General features: G+C 30.9%; 1 protein-coding gene and 1 pseudogene across 2 annotated transcripts; both read right to left on the bottom strand.

Moving 5' to 3' along the window:
• Positions 1-353: 353 nt before the first annotated feature.
• LOC140825924 (uncharacterized) lies at positions 354-11,517 on the bottom strand. Of its 2 annotated transcripts, none has more exons than XM_073187974.1 (10): positions 11,384-11,517; positions 11,013-11,074; positions 9,216-9,330; positions 8,092-8,128; positions 7,875-7,944; positions 6,541-6,645; positions 5,230-5,380; positions 5,068-5,150; positions 755-848; positions 354-682 (listed from the first exon to the last, which is right to left on the bottom strand). In XM_073187974.1, the coding sequence occupies exons 2-10, from the start codon at positions 11,041-11,043 to the stop codon at positions 601-603; spliced, it is 768 nt and encodes a 255-aa protein (XP_073044075.1). In that variant the 5' UTR covers positions 11,044-11,074; positions 11,384-11,517; the 3' UTR covers positions 354-600. The 2 variants fall into 2 exon arrangements, with proteins under 2 accessions (XP_073044075.1, XP_073044074.1); XM_073187973.1 differs by having other exon boundaries at positions 9,216-9,336; positions 11,384-11,516.
• A 1,290-nt stretch (positions 11,518-12,807) lies between these two features.
• Positions 12,808-16,933, bottom strand: LOC140828701 (probable sulfate transporter 3.5; annotated as a pseudogene).
• Between the last annotated feature and the right edge of the window lie 260 nt (positions 16,934-17,193).

The raw sequence follows: 17,193 nt of genomic DNA on the forward strand, positions 1-17,193 counted from the left end.
ACAACCAACAGTGTTGAAACTGTCGAACTGTCGCATTAGCAGATATTAGTAGTAGACATCCTTTGCTGCATAATACATCTTTAATAGAGAATAAGAATGTCAGATTGGGGCTACAGTATCGAATCTTGCCTATTTTTTTCAGATATTATGGCAACTTCCATGGTGCAAGTAGCCAAGATCCCTTAAGACTGTAGACGTATGTCTCAACAATTTGATGGAAAAAATTGTTACTTATAACCATTTTTAAAAGTTTTTGAGATTCGGAGTTTTGAGAACAATTCCTCTTATGGAAAAGTCGACCAGAAAATAGCAGGTTTTTTAGCCTCAAAAAGTTTGAAGCTTGAAATACATGATTCATAGCAATATCTCATCACTGAGCTGGAAATCTGAAAGTTTGAATCACCATTTGTTCATGTTATCCCATAAGCTTCAAATCATAGTAGAAACGATGCCAAAGATGGGACGGACAAATGTGCATAAATATATGGGAAATATTATACATTAATTTAAAAATAGCAGTATACTAGTTGAAAGCGGAAACAATAACCGCATCCGTCATTTTACTGTCCCATCCATCTTGTATTACGTGCATTTTCATCCTTATTGTCCCTCCAGTTCGAGTTTTGAAGTTAGCCATGCGCAAACTTCATCCATTTCCTCCGGGATGGTGTAGTGACCAAGCCTGTCCAAGGGAATAATTAATAGACTGCAAATTACACTAGCAGAATAGCTTCAGCCAAGACGAATTACGTACCCAGGATATGATTTAAATATAACGTTTTGAAATCCAGAAGAAGACAACTTCTCTGAAGACTTCTCACCAAATTTATGAGAAACTACATCGTCTCCTGCATTATAGTTAACCAGTACTGTTACAATGTACTAAGGGTAGTGTAAATTTAAGAAGTACAAACAAAAACACTTATTTTTCCCTCTTAAATTCAGAAAGTAACAAAAAAAAAGAGAGAGAAAAACACAAGAAAAACACCGGCACAATCAGGACAGGGGGTCGTGCCTGTAAATAGAATAAACAAAAAAGAGGGTAGGCTCTCTAGGCTGAGACTTCCTCAATTGAACGTAAATAAGGTCCAGCTTAGGAACATTATGAGCATTAAAATTTTAAAAGTCCTATGAGAGCGAGCTTCATGTGCCAGAGAGTCTGCCATAGAATTGCCTTCTCTATGAGAAATGTAGCAAGGATGAGCATCAAGCAGCATCCAGATTTCAAGAACAATGTGCTCAAGATCCCAAGAAGCCTTGATTGATTTAAGAACTTGAATAAATTCAAGAAACACAAATCTTAAGCCAAGAGTGGGCTGAGGCGACGAGTTTGTAAAACCTAAACATTTACAAACATTGAGTAAATCTGAATGATTGTAGGAAAACATGTCCAAAACCAGCTACAAACCGGTGAATTCAAAAAATTTAAAACTGACGATCTATTTAAAAAGATTGTCATGATGCCTGGCAACATCAATAGGCTGCTCAGAGAGCATCAATAAGCTGTCAAGGTTGCCTGCTGTTTGGCAGCTTTGACAGCCCCTTGCAGCTTTGGCTGCTAGCATATTGTTGGTAACCGGTTATTGAATTGGCATCGTTTCTGTAACCAGCCAGCTAAAACGGAACAAGTTCTATCTGGTAAAAATCTGGATTGGACTGGTTCTGCATTATTTGAAACCAGAACCGGCAATGCCTAGTTAGTGAAAATTTAATTAGAATGCCAAACCAATGGCATTCCACCCCCACCCCAACCTGAACCAACAGCTCCTCACAGAACTCCAAGGCTAAGGCTTCTTCCCTGACCCCCTTTTATGGCTCATCAGCCCCTTTCTTTGAAGTCTCACACATCAACACACTGAAACGCCAAAGGCAAGGACACCGAGTGAAACTCCTGGTGGGCATTATCTGCTATGGTATCATGGCATATGGTTTAATATGAAGAGGGGATTTAGAGCAAGAAAATCCCTGGCACTATCAGATTAACCATGTTTTCAGCAGTCAAAGCTTGGTAGCTAACCAGTCGACCGAATTCACTCATTTGCCCCCAGGATAAACATGTTTATATTTACTAGCACACAAATATAAATATAGATAAAACACATATTCATTTTTAATATATCATTGTTATTAGATATCCCAAAAATTGTGTAGAAAATATCCATGTAATTAATCTAATAATACACAACTGAAGGGGATAGTAGAAAATTTATAATAAAAAACTTTGTCATTCTTTTTATATTTTTATAAGTATAATAGATAAATATATATTTTTTAAATGTTTTTTCTTTTAATATTTTTAATGAAAAATATATTTTTTATTCAAAAATCCACTCTTTTAATATTTTTTCTAAGAATTATGTATCAAGAAAATGTTATTTCTCTAATGTATTTTTATTATCAAATACCTATTCAATTTTTACGTAACAGATGTTGCAATTTTCTATTAAAAAAAACATTATTATGATCCTCGTGTGTGTAATGAGTTCAAAAAAAATAAATGTAGCAATTAAATGAATAAACTATACATTAACGTCTATAAATTCAATATCCCAAATTTGACCCTAAATTTTATATACCTTTTTCACCAATGTCATGCAATTGATACAAACAATACACAGTTTTTAGGCAAAGCAGTAAAATCACAATACAAAAACTTTGTTCCTCATCCACACTTTTATGGTTAACTAGCAAAAAAGCACGTGCATTCACACGTGAACCCATATTCTAAATAACTAAAAAATAAATTAATAGTAAAAATATTTTTAATCTTTGCATAACGTGATCAAATCCATCAAACAACATTTCGTTCGGAAAAAGATAGATCAAAACAAATTTTAAGAATTTAGAATAATAATATATCAAATTAAGGACTAAATTGAACTAAAATAACAATACAATTACAATGATTTGAATTGATTAAGCAATATAAGAATGTAAATAGAATCATATGAATATATTTTAATTAATTAAGCAATATAAGAGTGGAAGAAAACATTTTAGAATATGATGTTGATATTTATCTACTCATTATATCAATTAATTGATAAAAATGTTCATAAAATGTAAAAATTACATCTTGAAAATCTAAAATAATACTTACTTATAATTTGGAATAATTAAGAACATGTGACAACAATTTTCATTTTAAGTTTTATTCTAAGAGTATTACTTTTTATTGTGAATATCGGTAAGGTCGACTCGTCTCACATATAAAAATTCGCGAGACCTTCTCTCAACATAGACTTACTCTACACCAACATAACTTCCAATTTAGTTATGTTAACATTATACTAATAATTATTTGTAGGAATATCTTGCTCTTAATTTTTTTTGACTCATTTGTGTATTTTTTAAAACAGTTTCATAATAATTTTATCTATGTACCATTTGACTCTATTTTTTTATACATATAATAGATGCCGTCATTGATTTTTTTTTAGAAAAATAAGCTGAAAAAGTATCAATTGTGATAACATTTGTGAATAAGCTCAATTTTTATTTTTTTTCAAATTAAGTGTTTATTGATTTTTTTATTTAATGTGTGCTTACCTTTTTGTCAATATAATTGTCATTATATACTTGTATGTAAATAACTCTACAAATACAAATAAAATGTCATGGCATTATTGTTATGATTGAGTACTATTTGATAATATATAAATATGAGGAGACTTAAATAAAATAGAATCTATGAGAGTAATTAAAACAATTAATCATTCAATTAATTTTATTTATTATCAAAATTAGTAGGAAAAAACTAATGAAAAAATTGATTGATTTTCTACATATTTCTTTCTCGTTTTAGCAATTGTACAACAATATTTTTCTAGCATCATATCATCCAATGTATGTGGATGAATGATTCATTTGTCCACACTTTTATAGGTACTTCTTATTCAAATTTAATAATTTTTTATTATTATTATTCAAATTCACAATTAAATTTAGATTTACAATATATTATATTTGTTCATGCATTTAAAAATTAATAGTTTGACAAAATAAATTTAAAATTTTGATTAAATATAATTTTATTTTCAATTCAAATTGTTTTATTTAATTTAAAAGTAATAATGATTATTTTAATTTTTTAATTTTTCATTTGTCAATATTTAATTTAGAATTTATTTGAATGACTCTTCGTTCAAAGTACTCACATACTTTATCATGAGTCCTTCATATATATAAATTTTTGAAGTTTTTTTTAAATCTAATTATATTAAAATTTATTTTTAATAATTCATTGAATCTATTCAAATGATAGTGAAATAGAACAATAACTAACATAATTAATTTAATTTAGAATTTAAATGAAAGTCCAAGAAAGTTATTAAAATGAAAAAAATAATTGATATTAATATTAAGTAAATTTAATAGTATTTTTTAAGAAAATAGCTCAAACATTTAAAAATGTGGAGATGACTTATTTGCTACATATAAATTAAAATATGAATATAATTAAAATGAAAAAATAATTGATATTAATATTAAGTAAATTTTTTAATAGTATGTTTATTTAAAATTAGCACAAACATTTAAGAACATGGAGAAGAAAGTCAAAAGCACAAAATAATAACCATAAAATATGGTTAATTAGTATTAATTATTAATTAATGGACTAAATGTGAAATTACCACATATGTTACCTAATAATGAAAATAAATAAACATGTGAAGGATAATAATGTCCGTTCACAATGAGAAAACTTTTCTACTATCCACACTTTTATAGGTATATAGATAGATAGATAATTTGAATCTTGGTAGAATATGAATGAATGCATGGTCAAAGTTGATGATGTTAGTAGGTTTTGGGAAGAAGTGGTTATATTCTTTCTAAAAGCTCGAGGGATCTTGATAACTTTTTTGAACTAGAGGCTTGGCGCTATTTATTAAAAATTGTGAATATTATCCTATCCTACTTATTAGAAACTAAAAAGACAGATTATTAAACAAAGCCTTTAAGAGTTGCCACTGACCGTGGCATTCCTTTATGTAGTCATTCAACAGATGGGAAAGTGAAAAAGGATATTAAGTGTCTCGCAAAACAATTATGTCTGGGTCATACCTCTACCATGACAAAGCAAAATAGGCAATGACACAGCACGCCCTGCAGCCCCTTCCACACCTTCAATTTTATTACTCAGATTCCTATGAAAAAAATTTCATAGATTATTCATGTCCAATACACATAAAGAGAACTATTTTGAACCATTGTCAAGAGTCATACTTTGCACAGGGAAGCCAGCCACTTAATCCAACAACTGCACTCAAATTCGTTGAGTACTGGTTGCCATTCCCACATTTTCCATGAGCAAAGCAAGTTGCAGAGTAGAGAGAGGTAGCCGCACCCATGCTGAAGCCTCCAACACCCAGCTTAACTTTCAACAAATACCAATTGTTAAAATAATATAATTGTAACTTGTTATCCTAAGGTTCGGGAGATCATAAATAAAAAAAGATTCAAGCAAACTGTGATCTCCAAACTTAATTTCCCTAAGATTCCAAAAGTGGTTATTTCAAGTACATCAGTGGAGCGAATGGAGTTTCACAGATTACATAAATATTTTACCACACTCTCGACAATTAAAATAACTCAAAGTGACAATGTGATCAGAGTTTAAAAATACATGTAACCTGCAGCACATATCTGCATGAGAATATAAATAACCAATACGCAAATAAATTGCTCAAAATACCGAGAATAAGTCAACAGAAACAAAGCACAAGGAGAGTCCTTATGACTACAAGCTCAAGCATTCAATCACAGGAACTGCATTGACAATAATCGGAGGAAACATTCAACTATAACGGCTTTGAAACGGAGCTGCACAGTTTGCAAGTATTATGAAAATGTATGCAGGAAGAACTAAGAAGTAACCACATCTCTAGTTGCTCTTGGATGTCTTCTGTCAAAGGACATGAAACCTAATGATAAAAGCTCAACAACAAATCCAACTTTAGTTTAGTTCTGATTATGGGATCTGATTATGGTTTTCTAAGGAATAGACTGGAAATAATATTAATGATCAACTATACCTAGAATTTGTGAAAACTAAAGTACATGTATGTTTTGGCTGATTGAAACTCTCAACTCATTTTTCATAACCTCGTCCAAACATTATCATCTATAAGTAATCTCAATCATATATCAACAAGCTAAAAACCAATCAATCAAACCAACCAATCAGCCCAGAAGTGGCATAGTTTGTTCCCTAGAACTTAGATCCTGATTCGAATAAATCTAATGTGCATAATAAGAAATGAAAAACAGATTAGGCATAAATTTAATGATAGAAATACATAAATTTGTCATCTGAATAAGGTAAGAGTCAGTTCAACGATACAATTATTAGGCTGGCAAAAGAATAATATTTGAGGAAAGCATTTGTGTATTTCTGATATTCTGCACTTCAAAGCTTCTTTTCTATATTCTTTCCTTTTTTTGGCAGGAGTTACAAGGTTATAACATTTTACAAACTGACAATAGAAACATGTGTGGATATTAGAATACCATTAAAAACCACAGTAGAATACTCACTGTTAGGGGGCTCATTAACCAATAAGCTCGCAACATATGTAGCTGAAGCATCCAAACCCTCTAAATCATCACTAGCATTTTCCGAAAGATCATTTACGTCAAACCCTATAAGGGAGAACAGCAACTATAATTCCAGCAATAAAAAATCTGACAATGCATATGATAAATAAATAACAATCACAAGAGTATGGTAGCATATGAAAGAACATAAACTATTTTGGTTTTGAATATAATTTTTTCCAATAATGAGTTTCGATGTTGATTTATTCCAATATTAATATGCTATATTAACTGCTATCATATAGATTGATTTAAATGCATGTTTGCATGTTGGTATAGCATCTCCTATAGCCTTCTTTCCAGGGGTATCATTGAAAGAAGCAGACAAGTGCTACCAGCTTTGATCTAGGTTTACAGGATGGACACCTTGTGTGAGAAGTGTTTTGACCATTGTAGGGCGTAAGATAAATAAGGTGAGGACTAAGATAAACAAGGATTATTCTGAAAAATCATAAACCAAGCTCCCACTATTTGCCAGGGGTCTCGGATAAACTATCTTATAATATTCCAAACTTAATTTAATAGTTGGGAATGTTTATAAGGCCAAGACAATATTTTGGATCCACACCATGATCCCGAGCTCAGGTCTTAGAAAGAGTAGTGCCACTTTTCCTGATTAAAGTTTACTTCCAGAAGTGAGCCCTGGGATCCAATAAAAATGCACGCACATAAGTTACATTATTTATAGGTAAGTCAATTTATTGAGATTCACATTATTGCAGCTTTCTAATTAAGGTTTAACACAATTCATCGTAGTAGATGTGATGCCTAAAGACCTAAAATAAATTTTAGAATTGGTTATGCTTTGCCTTCTACCTTAAATTTTCCAAGAAACCAACTACATTTTTTTTCCCACACAGTATTGTCGCTCAAACCAAATACATAAATACCGGAAAACCAATTGTTCTACCAATAGTTTAATTAGTATACCAATGGTGACCATCCTTAACCCAACTAAGATTGTATAAATCTTCATAATCGGAGTACTTAAACCAGTATGTTTTTCCATCTGGAAAGTAAGCTTTGCAATTTATAAAGCCACTAAAATACAGACAGATCACACCATTCACACCTTTGACAGATGATTTATCCACTGTACTTTAAGTCCATCCACTATAGAACCAACTCTATCACGTTTAACGGCGAATATAACATTGAAGAACCAAATAAATAAATATCCAAGCAAAGCACCAACCTTCGCCCGCTTACACCATGTCATTTTCTCAACATTGTGAATCATAAAAATGGTACACTTGAATACTATACAAACTTACAAGCAGTTGAAGGGAAACCACCAAATAAAGTTATTGGCTGTTGAGGAGCAGTCGGGCAGATCCATTTTATCTGCATATACATTTAAATCATCACAAATGCTAATCTATAAGGGAAAAAAGGAACGTTGACAACCACAAACAAAAAAGCAATGATATTTGAACATTGATTAGAAGTGAGTACTTCAAAATAAACAGTAAAAAATTAGATTAGCATTACATTTGGAAGCGGAAGGGTCTCCAAGAGAGTGGACCAGCTGCAATGAAACGCGAAGTTGATGAGGATTAAATTCAGAGATATAATAGGAAATGATGGTCATAAATCCACCAACCGGCATAAACAAACTGAGCGACAAACACGTGAAGCATTTACCAAATTTTTTTATAGGAAACAATTTTATATTACATAATTAAAAGCTATTAGTTACAAGCAGCAGATAAGTAATCCATATAGTAAAAAAAGAAAACAAAAGCCTTGATCATATCAACAACATATATATCTACAATATCTCAATAAATATGAGATCAAGATTCGAGAAATTCTAAAACACTATATGCTTCCCAATTCAGCCAAATGCCCGGATCTTAATCTTGTCACAGCACTCTTAAACCGACTCTTCAATATTATAAAAAATCCTTCTATTCCGCTCCAGCCAAATTGACCAGCATTTACCAATCAATTAATTCAGCAACGCACAAAACACAGCACACATTGTTATTCACTATGTAGGTTTCATCACATTCACAAACATTTTGGCTCAATCTGGAGCTCAGGATACCTTTTTACTTCTTGAAAATCAGACATCACTCATCTTTTAACTCAAAGAGAGAAGCAGTGTATCCCATTTAAAAGAATTTTAGGAAATCAAAGAGAATCTAGCCTACTCTGAAAGTCAGGATACTCTTTTCCTTTTTTAAAATCAGTGAACTTAAAATCAAAGAGAGAAAACAATTTTTCCCATAAAAAGATTATGAAATCATGATTAAACACGAGAACACGATTCCCCATAGACACTTCATTGAATAACAAAAAAAAAGACTTTTTGTGTTAAAAATAGACCCATCCCAGAACTTCTTCAAGATTTTTCTTTCAAATAATTCTGTCAAACACGTCAAGTTCACCTTCATTTGCACTCAAAGCACTATAATATGGATAGAATTCCCAGCATTAGGCAATGAGTTCTACAATTTTCATTATCATGATTATTGTTCGAACAAAATACACATAAATATTTTCTTTTAATCAGTAGTGGAAACAAGATAAGGTCTAAACCAAGAGTCAACAAAAGATAGTGACTCAAGTTGATAGACGTATCACTTTGCTAAGGGATAGCCATAAATTACCTATTCCCATTGTCTCCAAGGCCATGTAGCCAAACAATAGTAGCCTGGTGTTTGCCTTTCGGTCTCACTACATATGTTCGTCCAAACTCAAATGTTCTCCTAATAGCTCTACCAGCTGCAGCTGCATTGAATTCACTGTAAGTTTGCCAGATAGCGAAAACAACAACTCTCATGGACACCGAATCTAAGCATAAATCCATTAAGGAAAGCATTCTGATCTTCTAGAAAGGGAAGAAGCATAACATATAAAAGATCAAGAACACTTTAAAGCTACAGGTTTATTCAGTTACTAAATGAGGCCACAAACTAAAATATTCAAGAAATTTTTCATTTTTAATAAGTTGAAGCCAGTAAAGTCAATCTCAAAACCAAAACAATAAAATGCATTTTCTTTTTAGAAACTCCAAATAAATTGTTTTCCTTGTCCTCTTCATCCCTGCTGAATGGCCAGATCTTTAAAAAGATACAGTTAGGAGGAAAAATACCATCTTAAGGATTCCAAAGTAGAAAGAATCATAACAATGTAAAGTTTCATAAGATGAGAGACATAACTGGAACAAAAAGGACAACATGAATAAACACGTAAAAGCAGGTGTTTGGTGCATTCCCATCCTGAATAATTTGCTTGCACCACTTAGCTGCCAAACTGTTTCGGCATGTTTGGTTATGGATTCGGTATTTCTAGAAATAAATTCCTGGAAATGCTATTTCAGAAATTGAATTGAATTTTTTTCAGAATGTTTGATTATGTTTTTTCAAGGAAATTTTTTCATATCAAAATTTGTTAAGTATCCATTTAATTATTCAATAAAAATTGGATTTTTTAACCAAGTTAAAATGCAATAAAATAATAGAATTATTTTTGGTAAGTGGTGAAAAATGAACAAAAAATAGTGATTGGATATGTGAATCTGAAAGTCGGATGAAAATATAGTTTCGATTCAAGAATTTTAAAAATGATATGGCTATGGTTGCTCATGATTCGCGGAAATGAAAACATTCCTGAAAAATGTAAAATAATCAGTCTTCAATTTTTGGCAGAGAAGCCACCCCTCGCTTTCTGGCCGGTTTTCAATTTCCTAAAACAAACACTATCGTTCATTTTCATTATTCTCTCTGAAACACATTTTTCTCTTTTTTCCATCTCTGAACACTATTATTACTATTTAACAAAAAAATTCATTACTTCCAAAAAAAAAAATTATTATATAAATATAACCCAAAATATACTATATTAAAATTTTACCACAATTCTATCTAATAATTTCTGACATGATTTGGTATATGCATTCATCATTGTGTTTCCCACTTTCCCCAAAACAAGACAAAATAAAACCAAAAATACAATTTATTTCCCCAAAATATTTCCTGAGACTACACCCCCTCCAAAATGTCAAAAAAAAAAAAAAAACAAAAACAAACGAGCCCTATGTGGTTGAATCTTATAAAAAAATATCAATTCATAATGATAGGGTACAGATTTTATTTTTCATTTGAATTTAGAATATTTGAACAAAATCACTTAAAAATAATTTTTTTGAAATTGTAAACTTATTTATGAACGAGTATTTAACATCTCCCATAAGTATTACAATCAGTTCTGTTAAGCTTTTATGAACATTAATACCTAAAAGCTCACGTTTCAGACTGAAAATTCTTTGCTTAAAAAGCCACAAATTTTCCTATATACTATACTGTACCGTAAAATTCCCAAAGAGTGTCAGGGGAAGAAGAATAGAGGATGTCTCTGTGGGTAACATCAAATTTAAGAGTTAAGATTGAATGGGAAACGCTAACCAGAACCAACGGAAGGGCCAGTAAAACTCATTGTCCTTCCAATAAATGCAACCGCAACTTATCTGCAGACACAATATTCCCAGCTTAAAATGCCCACAATCCAAATACAGTCAATAATAAACGATTGAGATGCAACCCAGGAGGGAATAATTAAATAAAAGAAAAAAGAAGAACTGCAGACACAAGAAAATGGTATGCTTATTTTCAATCCAACCCCTAATTTGCGCAAAGATGGTATCAAAAACGAAAAATTTACTCCCCAAAATCAATTCAGCAGTACGTGAAAGCGCAGACTATGGGAAAATGACAGATATTGTTGGTTTCAACACAAAAATAATCACGTCCATCAGTACGATTGGATTCTAATTTACCTGGAGAAGGGGAATTCGTAGAGATGGGAGAATCAGAATGCATATAAAAATAACATATTTTTCAGAGTGAAAATGACAAATTTTGAGTCGAAGATCTTGTTTGGGACTTTGGGAGCACTTCCACTTGCAAAAATTTTATTTTCTTTTTATTTTTATTTTTTTAATTCCAAAAACAAATAAAATAATTAATTTAATCAGCGTATATATATTTAATTTATTATTCTACTTGCTTAATTGTGTAGTAAATAGTTATGAATATTATCATTATTTTTTGTATACTTGTTTATGCACGATAAATATTCATAAATTTAAGTTTCATAAGTTAATTTAAAAAATTACTTAAGTATAAAGTCAATATGTAAATATGCTAATAAACCGATATTTGATTGAATAAAATAATAGTACATATGCTAAGAATTTTTCTTTTGCATCAAATTCGAAACATATATTCATCTAAAAAATAAAAAATAAAATCGACCCTTGAAATCAATTTTCCCACGTGTTTAATATTTGCAAAAAAACATTAATAAAAACAATCAACAAATCTTAGAAAAATAGTACAATTATGATTATAATGAGATAAGATAATTAATTTTAATATTTCATGATTTAAAAAATCATGAAAATAATTTTTTTTTGCAGAAGTTGTAAGCTATCTTGATCTTGATGTTCTTTTGGGCCATTTGCTTTTGATACCAACATGCGTTCTAAAAGTCTATGTATTTAAGTTTTTTTTTTTTTTTTAAGGTCGTCTGTTTGAGTGTTGAGGGGACAAAAGAAATAACTTTTCATTGATAATCTATATAGAAAAACTCGTGAAGAAGAAGGCTCCAAGATAGGATAACTTATGGTCGTCACAAGCTGCAAGCTACTATATAATATTTCATTGAAAAAATAAATAAATTAAAATAATTCTCAATATTTTGTTTCTTAATTTTCACACTTATTTAATGTTCTACTTTTACATTTAATTCATCTTTTCAAATTTCCTTCCTAGTTTAGTATTTTAATTTAGTATTTAAAAAATCGTCTAGACCATCAATTTCTTATTTAGAGTTCGATTCTAGGTTCTCATTAAATTAAATTAATAAGATTAGTATAGTTTATTAATAAATGAATTTTAATTGAATAAATAACAAATTCACGTGGGAACAATCCTAGATTATTCTATTTTTTTTATTCTTATAAAAAAAGAATACACAATTTATCAAATAAAAATTTTATCTTCCTCACAACCTCATTGTATATATTTACAGTTTAAAAAATTTTCTCCACACAGTTTGGTAACAACATTATACAATAATATAACTATAATTAAATTGACAAAATAAAAATGTTATATTACATAAACATTTAAGGTATAGTTTCACTCGAGTACTCTCCCTTGCAAAATAATACATTACACGCTATACGGTTTGGAAGTTTCAAGGTAAAATCTCAATGGCATCATCAATCGATAAGAAAACCGAGTCCTTTCCAATCTTGTCGATGAAGTGGGCGACGATCGATTTTTCCATTACATCAAGTCTAGGATTTATTAAAATCATCTGCAATTTTTGATGAAATATTGTAGGCTTATTTGTTGATATTGATGATTGAATAAATGAAGTAAGATTGTATATACGTATTTTTAAAATAATCACCTTGATTCCTTTGGCCTCCAAGCTTCTGTGAACTTCGACTCCGGTGTGATCGATGGATGTCACACCTGCCATGGTGATCATTTGATTAGTTCACATGTTTATTCGACCATGACGTAGGAGCAACATATATATGCTGAGTGGATTAATTCTCTAGTGATCTTAATCATTTTTGCAGAGAGAAATGAATGTGAAATGTGTAACTAATAGTGACGTAGTTATTTAAAATCTTGGACGTGTGCTCATTAACACAACAGATCATGATATTAGTGCATATATCATCAATAAGAATTGCGTGATATACTGGACAAGTGCTAGCCAAGCCTATAAAGGAAAGTCGTATTACAATTTACAAAGGAGGGATCGTACTTTTGCTGTCATTCGATAGTCCAAAGAGTGTTAAAGAGTTTACCAGGTCTTTTTTCCATGTTAGCATGTGAGTTTTACCCTACTGCTATGAATAGACATGATCTAACCATATGGGTCAGATTCAACAAAATCGAAACTCGTGTAACATTTTTATATCGAAAAAGTGGGAATAAATACAAAATTACTCCTAGTAGAATTCGTCATAAAGATTGTAGCTCACGCGGTATGCAATAACCTCCAAAGTCGAGTAGGATGTATTCAATGTCATTTTGTGAAGATTTTGTCAAGTCGAATTCCTCTTGAACCCATCTCATGATTCTGCAGATGCACAAAAAAATAATAATAAATAAGACCAGAAAAGACCACTTACAGATGCATTTACTGTCCTTGATTAAAAATATACCTTTCTTTCATATAGTTGGCATTTGCAAAATATAAAGGTGACCCAGGCTGCAGAACTAGAACCCCTGGAACTGTACTCCCATTCGGATACTGCTCGATATCCCGATACAAATTGGACTCCGGTATGTTCACCAGCTTGCAAGTCGTAGGCCTTGCTATATACAATAAAGCTCTGACCAGGGAGAGCCCAAACTATATATATAGTTCAACCAAACTGTCACGTTCCCCTTAAATACGAAAAAATTAAAAAAATATATATATAAATGATTAAACTCGATTTACCGATATCATGAGTCCCACGTCCATGCTTATGAAGGGAACATCGAGGAAAGCAGACATACAAATAAGGAAATCGAATTTATCCGTCTTAAAGAGGTGATAGTATTTTTCATACTCAATGAGGCCAAGCATTGCTGAGATTATAATGGCTGAGAGAGCAAGCTGAGGAGTGTAGCTAAATAAAGGGGCCAACAACAGGAGGACTAATAGCATACAAATAGATTGTACTACATTTGCCATTTGTGTGTTGCATCGATCCAGCGTTGAAATTTACTGCTGTTTTTGAAAATGGACCTGTGAGATGTTCAATGTCACCTTATAATTTATCATGATCTTATAATACTATAATTTGTTAACGAAGAGTGGGTTTGTATATACCTGTCGTTAAGTAGCAGGAGGTGCAAGACCCGAAGATGTTCATCAATCCATAAGCTATCATCTCCTTGTTACCGTCGATTTTTGTTCATTCCTCGCGATGGCGAAACTCCTGCCAATTATGGCTATCCCTTCCTGTCAAAAACTTTCACAGTTCATGTTGGAGATTTGCAGAATGAATTATTTGTACGTACACATTTAAAAAATATTAGAGTTTTACACCTTTTAAAAACAAATGCTTACGGCGATTTGCATGGTTGAGAAGGCTGAGGGTTTTTTTCATGAACTTTTTTCTAGGAAATAAATTCCTTAAAAATCATTTCAGTCAATCTTTAAATAGCCAAGAAACTTTAACAAGATAGTTTAAAATTACTAAATATATAAAATCATTCATCTTATAATATACTAAGCATGAACAAACACCACATTATCAGTATTTGGTGCCACTGTATAATTACAACTTCGTTATCAATTCTTCTGAAAAATACATTTTTACTTGATCAAATTAAAAATTATATATCTCTACATCTCCTAGAATCTTTAATTTCAGCTTTCCACATTTTATATATTCAAAAATTTATCCACCGAATCTCATATATAGGATTCAATTCGATAACTAAAATTCATTGATTTGTTTTGAGCTATATATACATTAAATTATTATACACAATCGAGTGTGCCATGCACTAGTAAAAATAAAATATGAAGTGTAAATAAGGTCGATATGCACTTATCGCGAGTGCTATCATGCATACCAATGATAAGTCCAGCTTTGAGAGGTGCCACTACATACTCGGAGCTAAAGTTTAAACATTGAATGGAAATTTCATTTACTCCTCTTTTTTTATGATCAACCTGCAACATATAAATAATAATGATGATGATTTAAATCAACCAATAAACAAATATTGGTTGATCATTTTATTAATTCATTTTTCATAGATGAATTTATTTATGTAAATTCAATATAATTTAATAGATAATCCAGTAATAATTATAGCAATATTTATTGATGATTTATCAATTAAGTAGACAACTCACAGTGGGGATGCCACATTTTTCCGCATGAGAGAAAAGTAGGTGTAAAGGCAACCGGTAACCATTACTGTCATCGGACGTATGGCCGACACCCAAAATAACTATTAATGTCATCGGACCTATGGCCGACACCCAAAATAACTTCGGCTCTTCTGCTTCTACAACCACCACACAAATATTACACGTAAATTTAATAATAATAATCATAAACATGTTAATTAATTATGTATTGACAGTTGGTTTTATCTTGAATACGGTAGGTATCTCACACACCGGTTTTTAAATTCGAGTAAAAAAATTTTGATATTAATTTAGCAGTTTGTATAACTTGGTAAAATTGTTTTTTCCTATATATTTGTCATTTCACTATTTTGGCAAATATATCTTCAAATTTCGATTTTAGTGACATATCTTTCTATTTTTGATAATTTAGTCTTTTTTCATCAATTTTTTGACGTGACACTAAAGCTGCTAAAGGTGATATAACATATCTTACGAAATAATCATACAATATATTGTACCGAAAATTACGATATTAAAATATTTATATGATACCGTGCAAATTTTTGTATGTATAATTAACAGACCGATTATATCAATATCCTGCGGTATACTAAGATTTCGGTACGGTATCGATCTATATTGTTTCACAATGAAAAATACCTTATATTTTTAAAAATTTAACTTTATTATTTAAAAATATTATATATTTTAAATTTATATATATTATTTCGGTATCTACCGAAATTTTTTACATTTCATATGTTATCGTATCGGAAATTTGGTATCAATACTATATCGTACCAAATTTTTTAATAAATTCGGCATTTTTCTATACAGTAATCTCGGTATAGCAAAAATTCGGTATTTTTCACCCTTTAGTGCCACAAAAAAGGATTAAAATTTCAAAAAAAAAATACAAAAATAGCATACTAAGATTGAAATTTGGAAACATAAAAGATCAAAAGCGTAAAATGATAAACATAAATGACAAAAAAACAGCCTTTCCATATAATTTCTTAATTGGAAAATAAAAATTTTGATTAATTAATATAACATTCAACTTACCACGTATTTGGTAGTTAATCAATACAGCATTGGGGGAGTTGTCCGAGACAAGCAAGGTCGGTTGATGCTGGATTTTAGCAAGAAAATTAATCAACCAATCTCTGTGGTACATGGCGAACTGTTAACAATTAGGGAGGGAGTCAGTCTCCTCTACGAAATGAATTTTAGAGATGTGCATGTGACATCAGACTCTCTTTTGGCAGTGCAAGCAGTCACTTCCGACCAAGAGAACCATGGTTACACTGGAGCTTGTACAGCAGAGACTATGCCCAATTGCCCATGCTGAAGCAGCCAGTGGTTTCAGATATTGTGCATGTTCGTAGAGACGCCAATAGATTAATGCATAATATTGCTCATTTTGCTTATTCTTACCCTTCATCCTTTGTTTTGGTGAATGGCGAATTTCTTTTTTGGTTGAGTAAGTTTGTAATGGATGATCTTAAGTAATAAAATTTCGAGTTTTCCCGTAAAAAAAAAAAACAAAAAAAGACAGACTACCTGCGTACACAACTTTAGAATAGGAGAAACAAAAAAAAAATCAAAATTTCTGTAAAGTGTAAGTTAACAGCTCAACCAATCATTATAATATAAGTATGTTAAAAAACGCATTTTAGGATTAAAATGAACCACGAACTAAAC

The sequence above is a fragment of the Primulina eburnea genome, chromosome 3, assembly GCF_022965805.1.
Source record: "Primulina eburnea isolate SZY01 chromosome 3, ASM2296580v1, whole genome shotgun sequence".
NCBI classification, from domain to species: domain Eukaryota; kingdom Viridiplantae; phylum Streptophyta; class Magnoliopsida; order Lamiales; family Gesneriaceae; genus Primulina; species Primulina eburnea.

Coding starts and splice junctions, on each gene's coding strand:
- LOC140825924 (XM_073187973.1), bottom strand. CDS start 11,043: ATGAGTTTTACTGGCCCTTCCGTTGGTTCTG. Junction 9,337..11,012: donor TGGCCCTTCCGTTGGTTCTG/GTTAGCGTTTCC, acceptor AATTCAATGCAG/CTGCAGCTGGTAGAGCTATT. Junction 5,381..6,540: donor GGTTAATGAGCCCCCTAACA/GTGAGTATTCTA, acceptor ATTTGTTGAAAG/TTAAGCTGGGTGTTGGAGGC.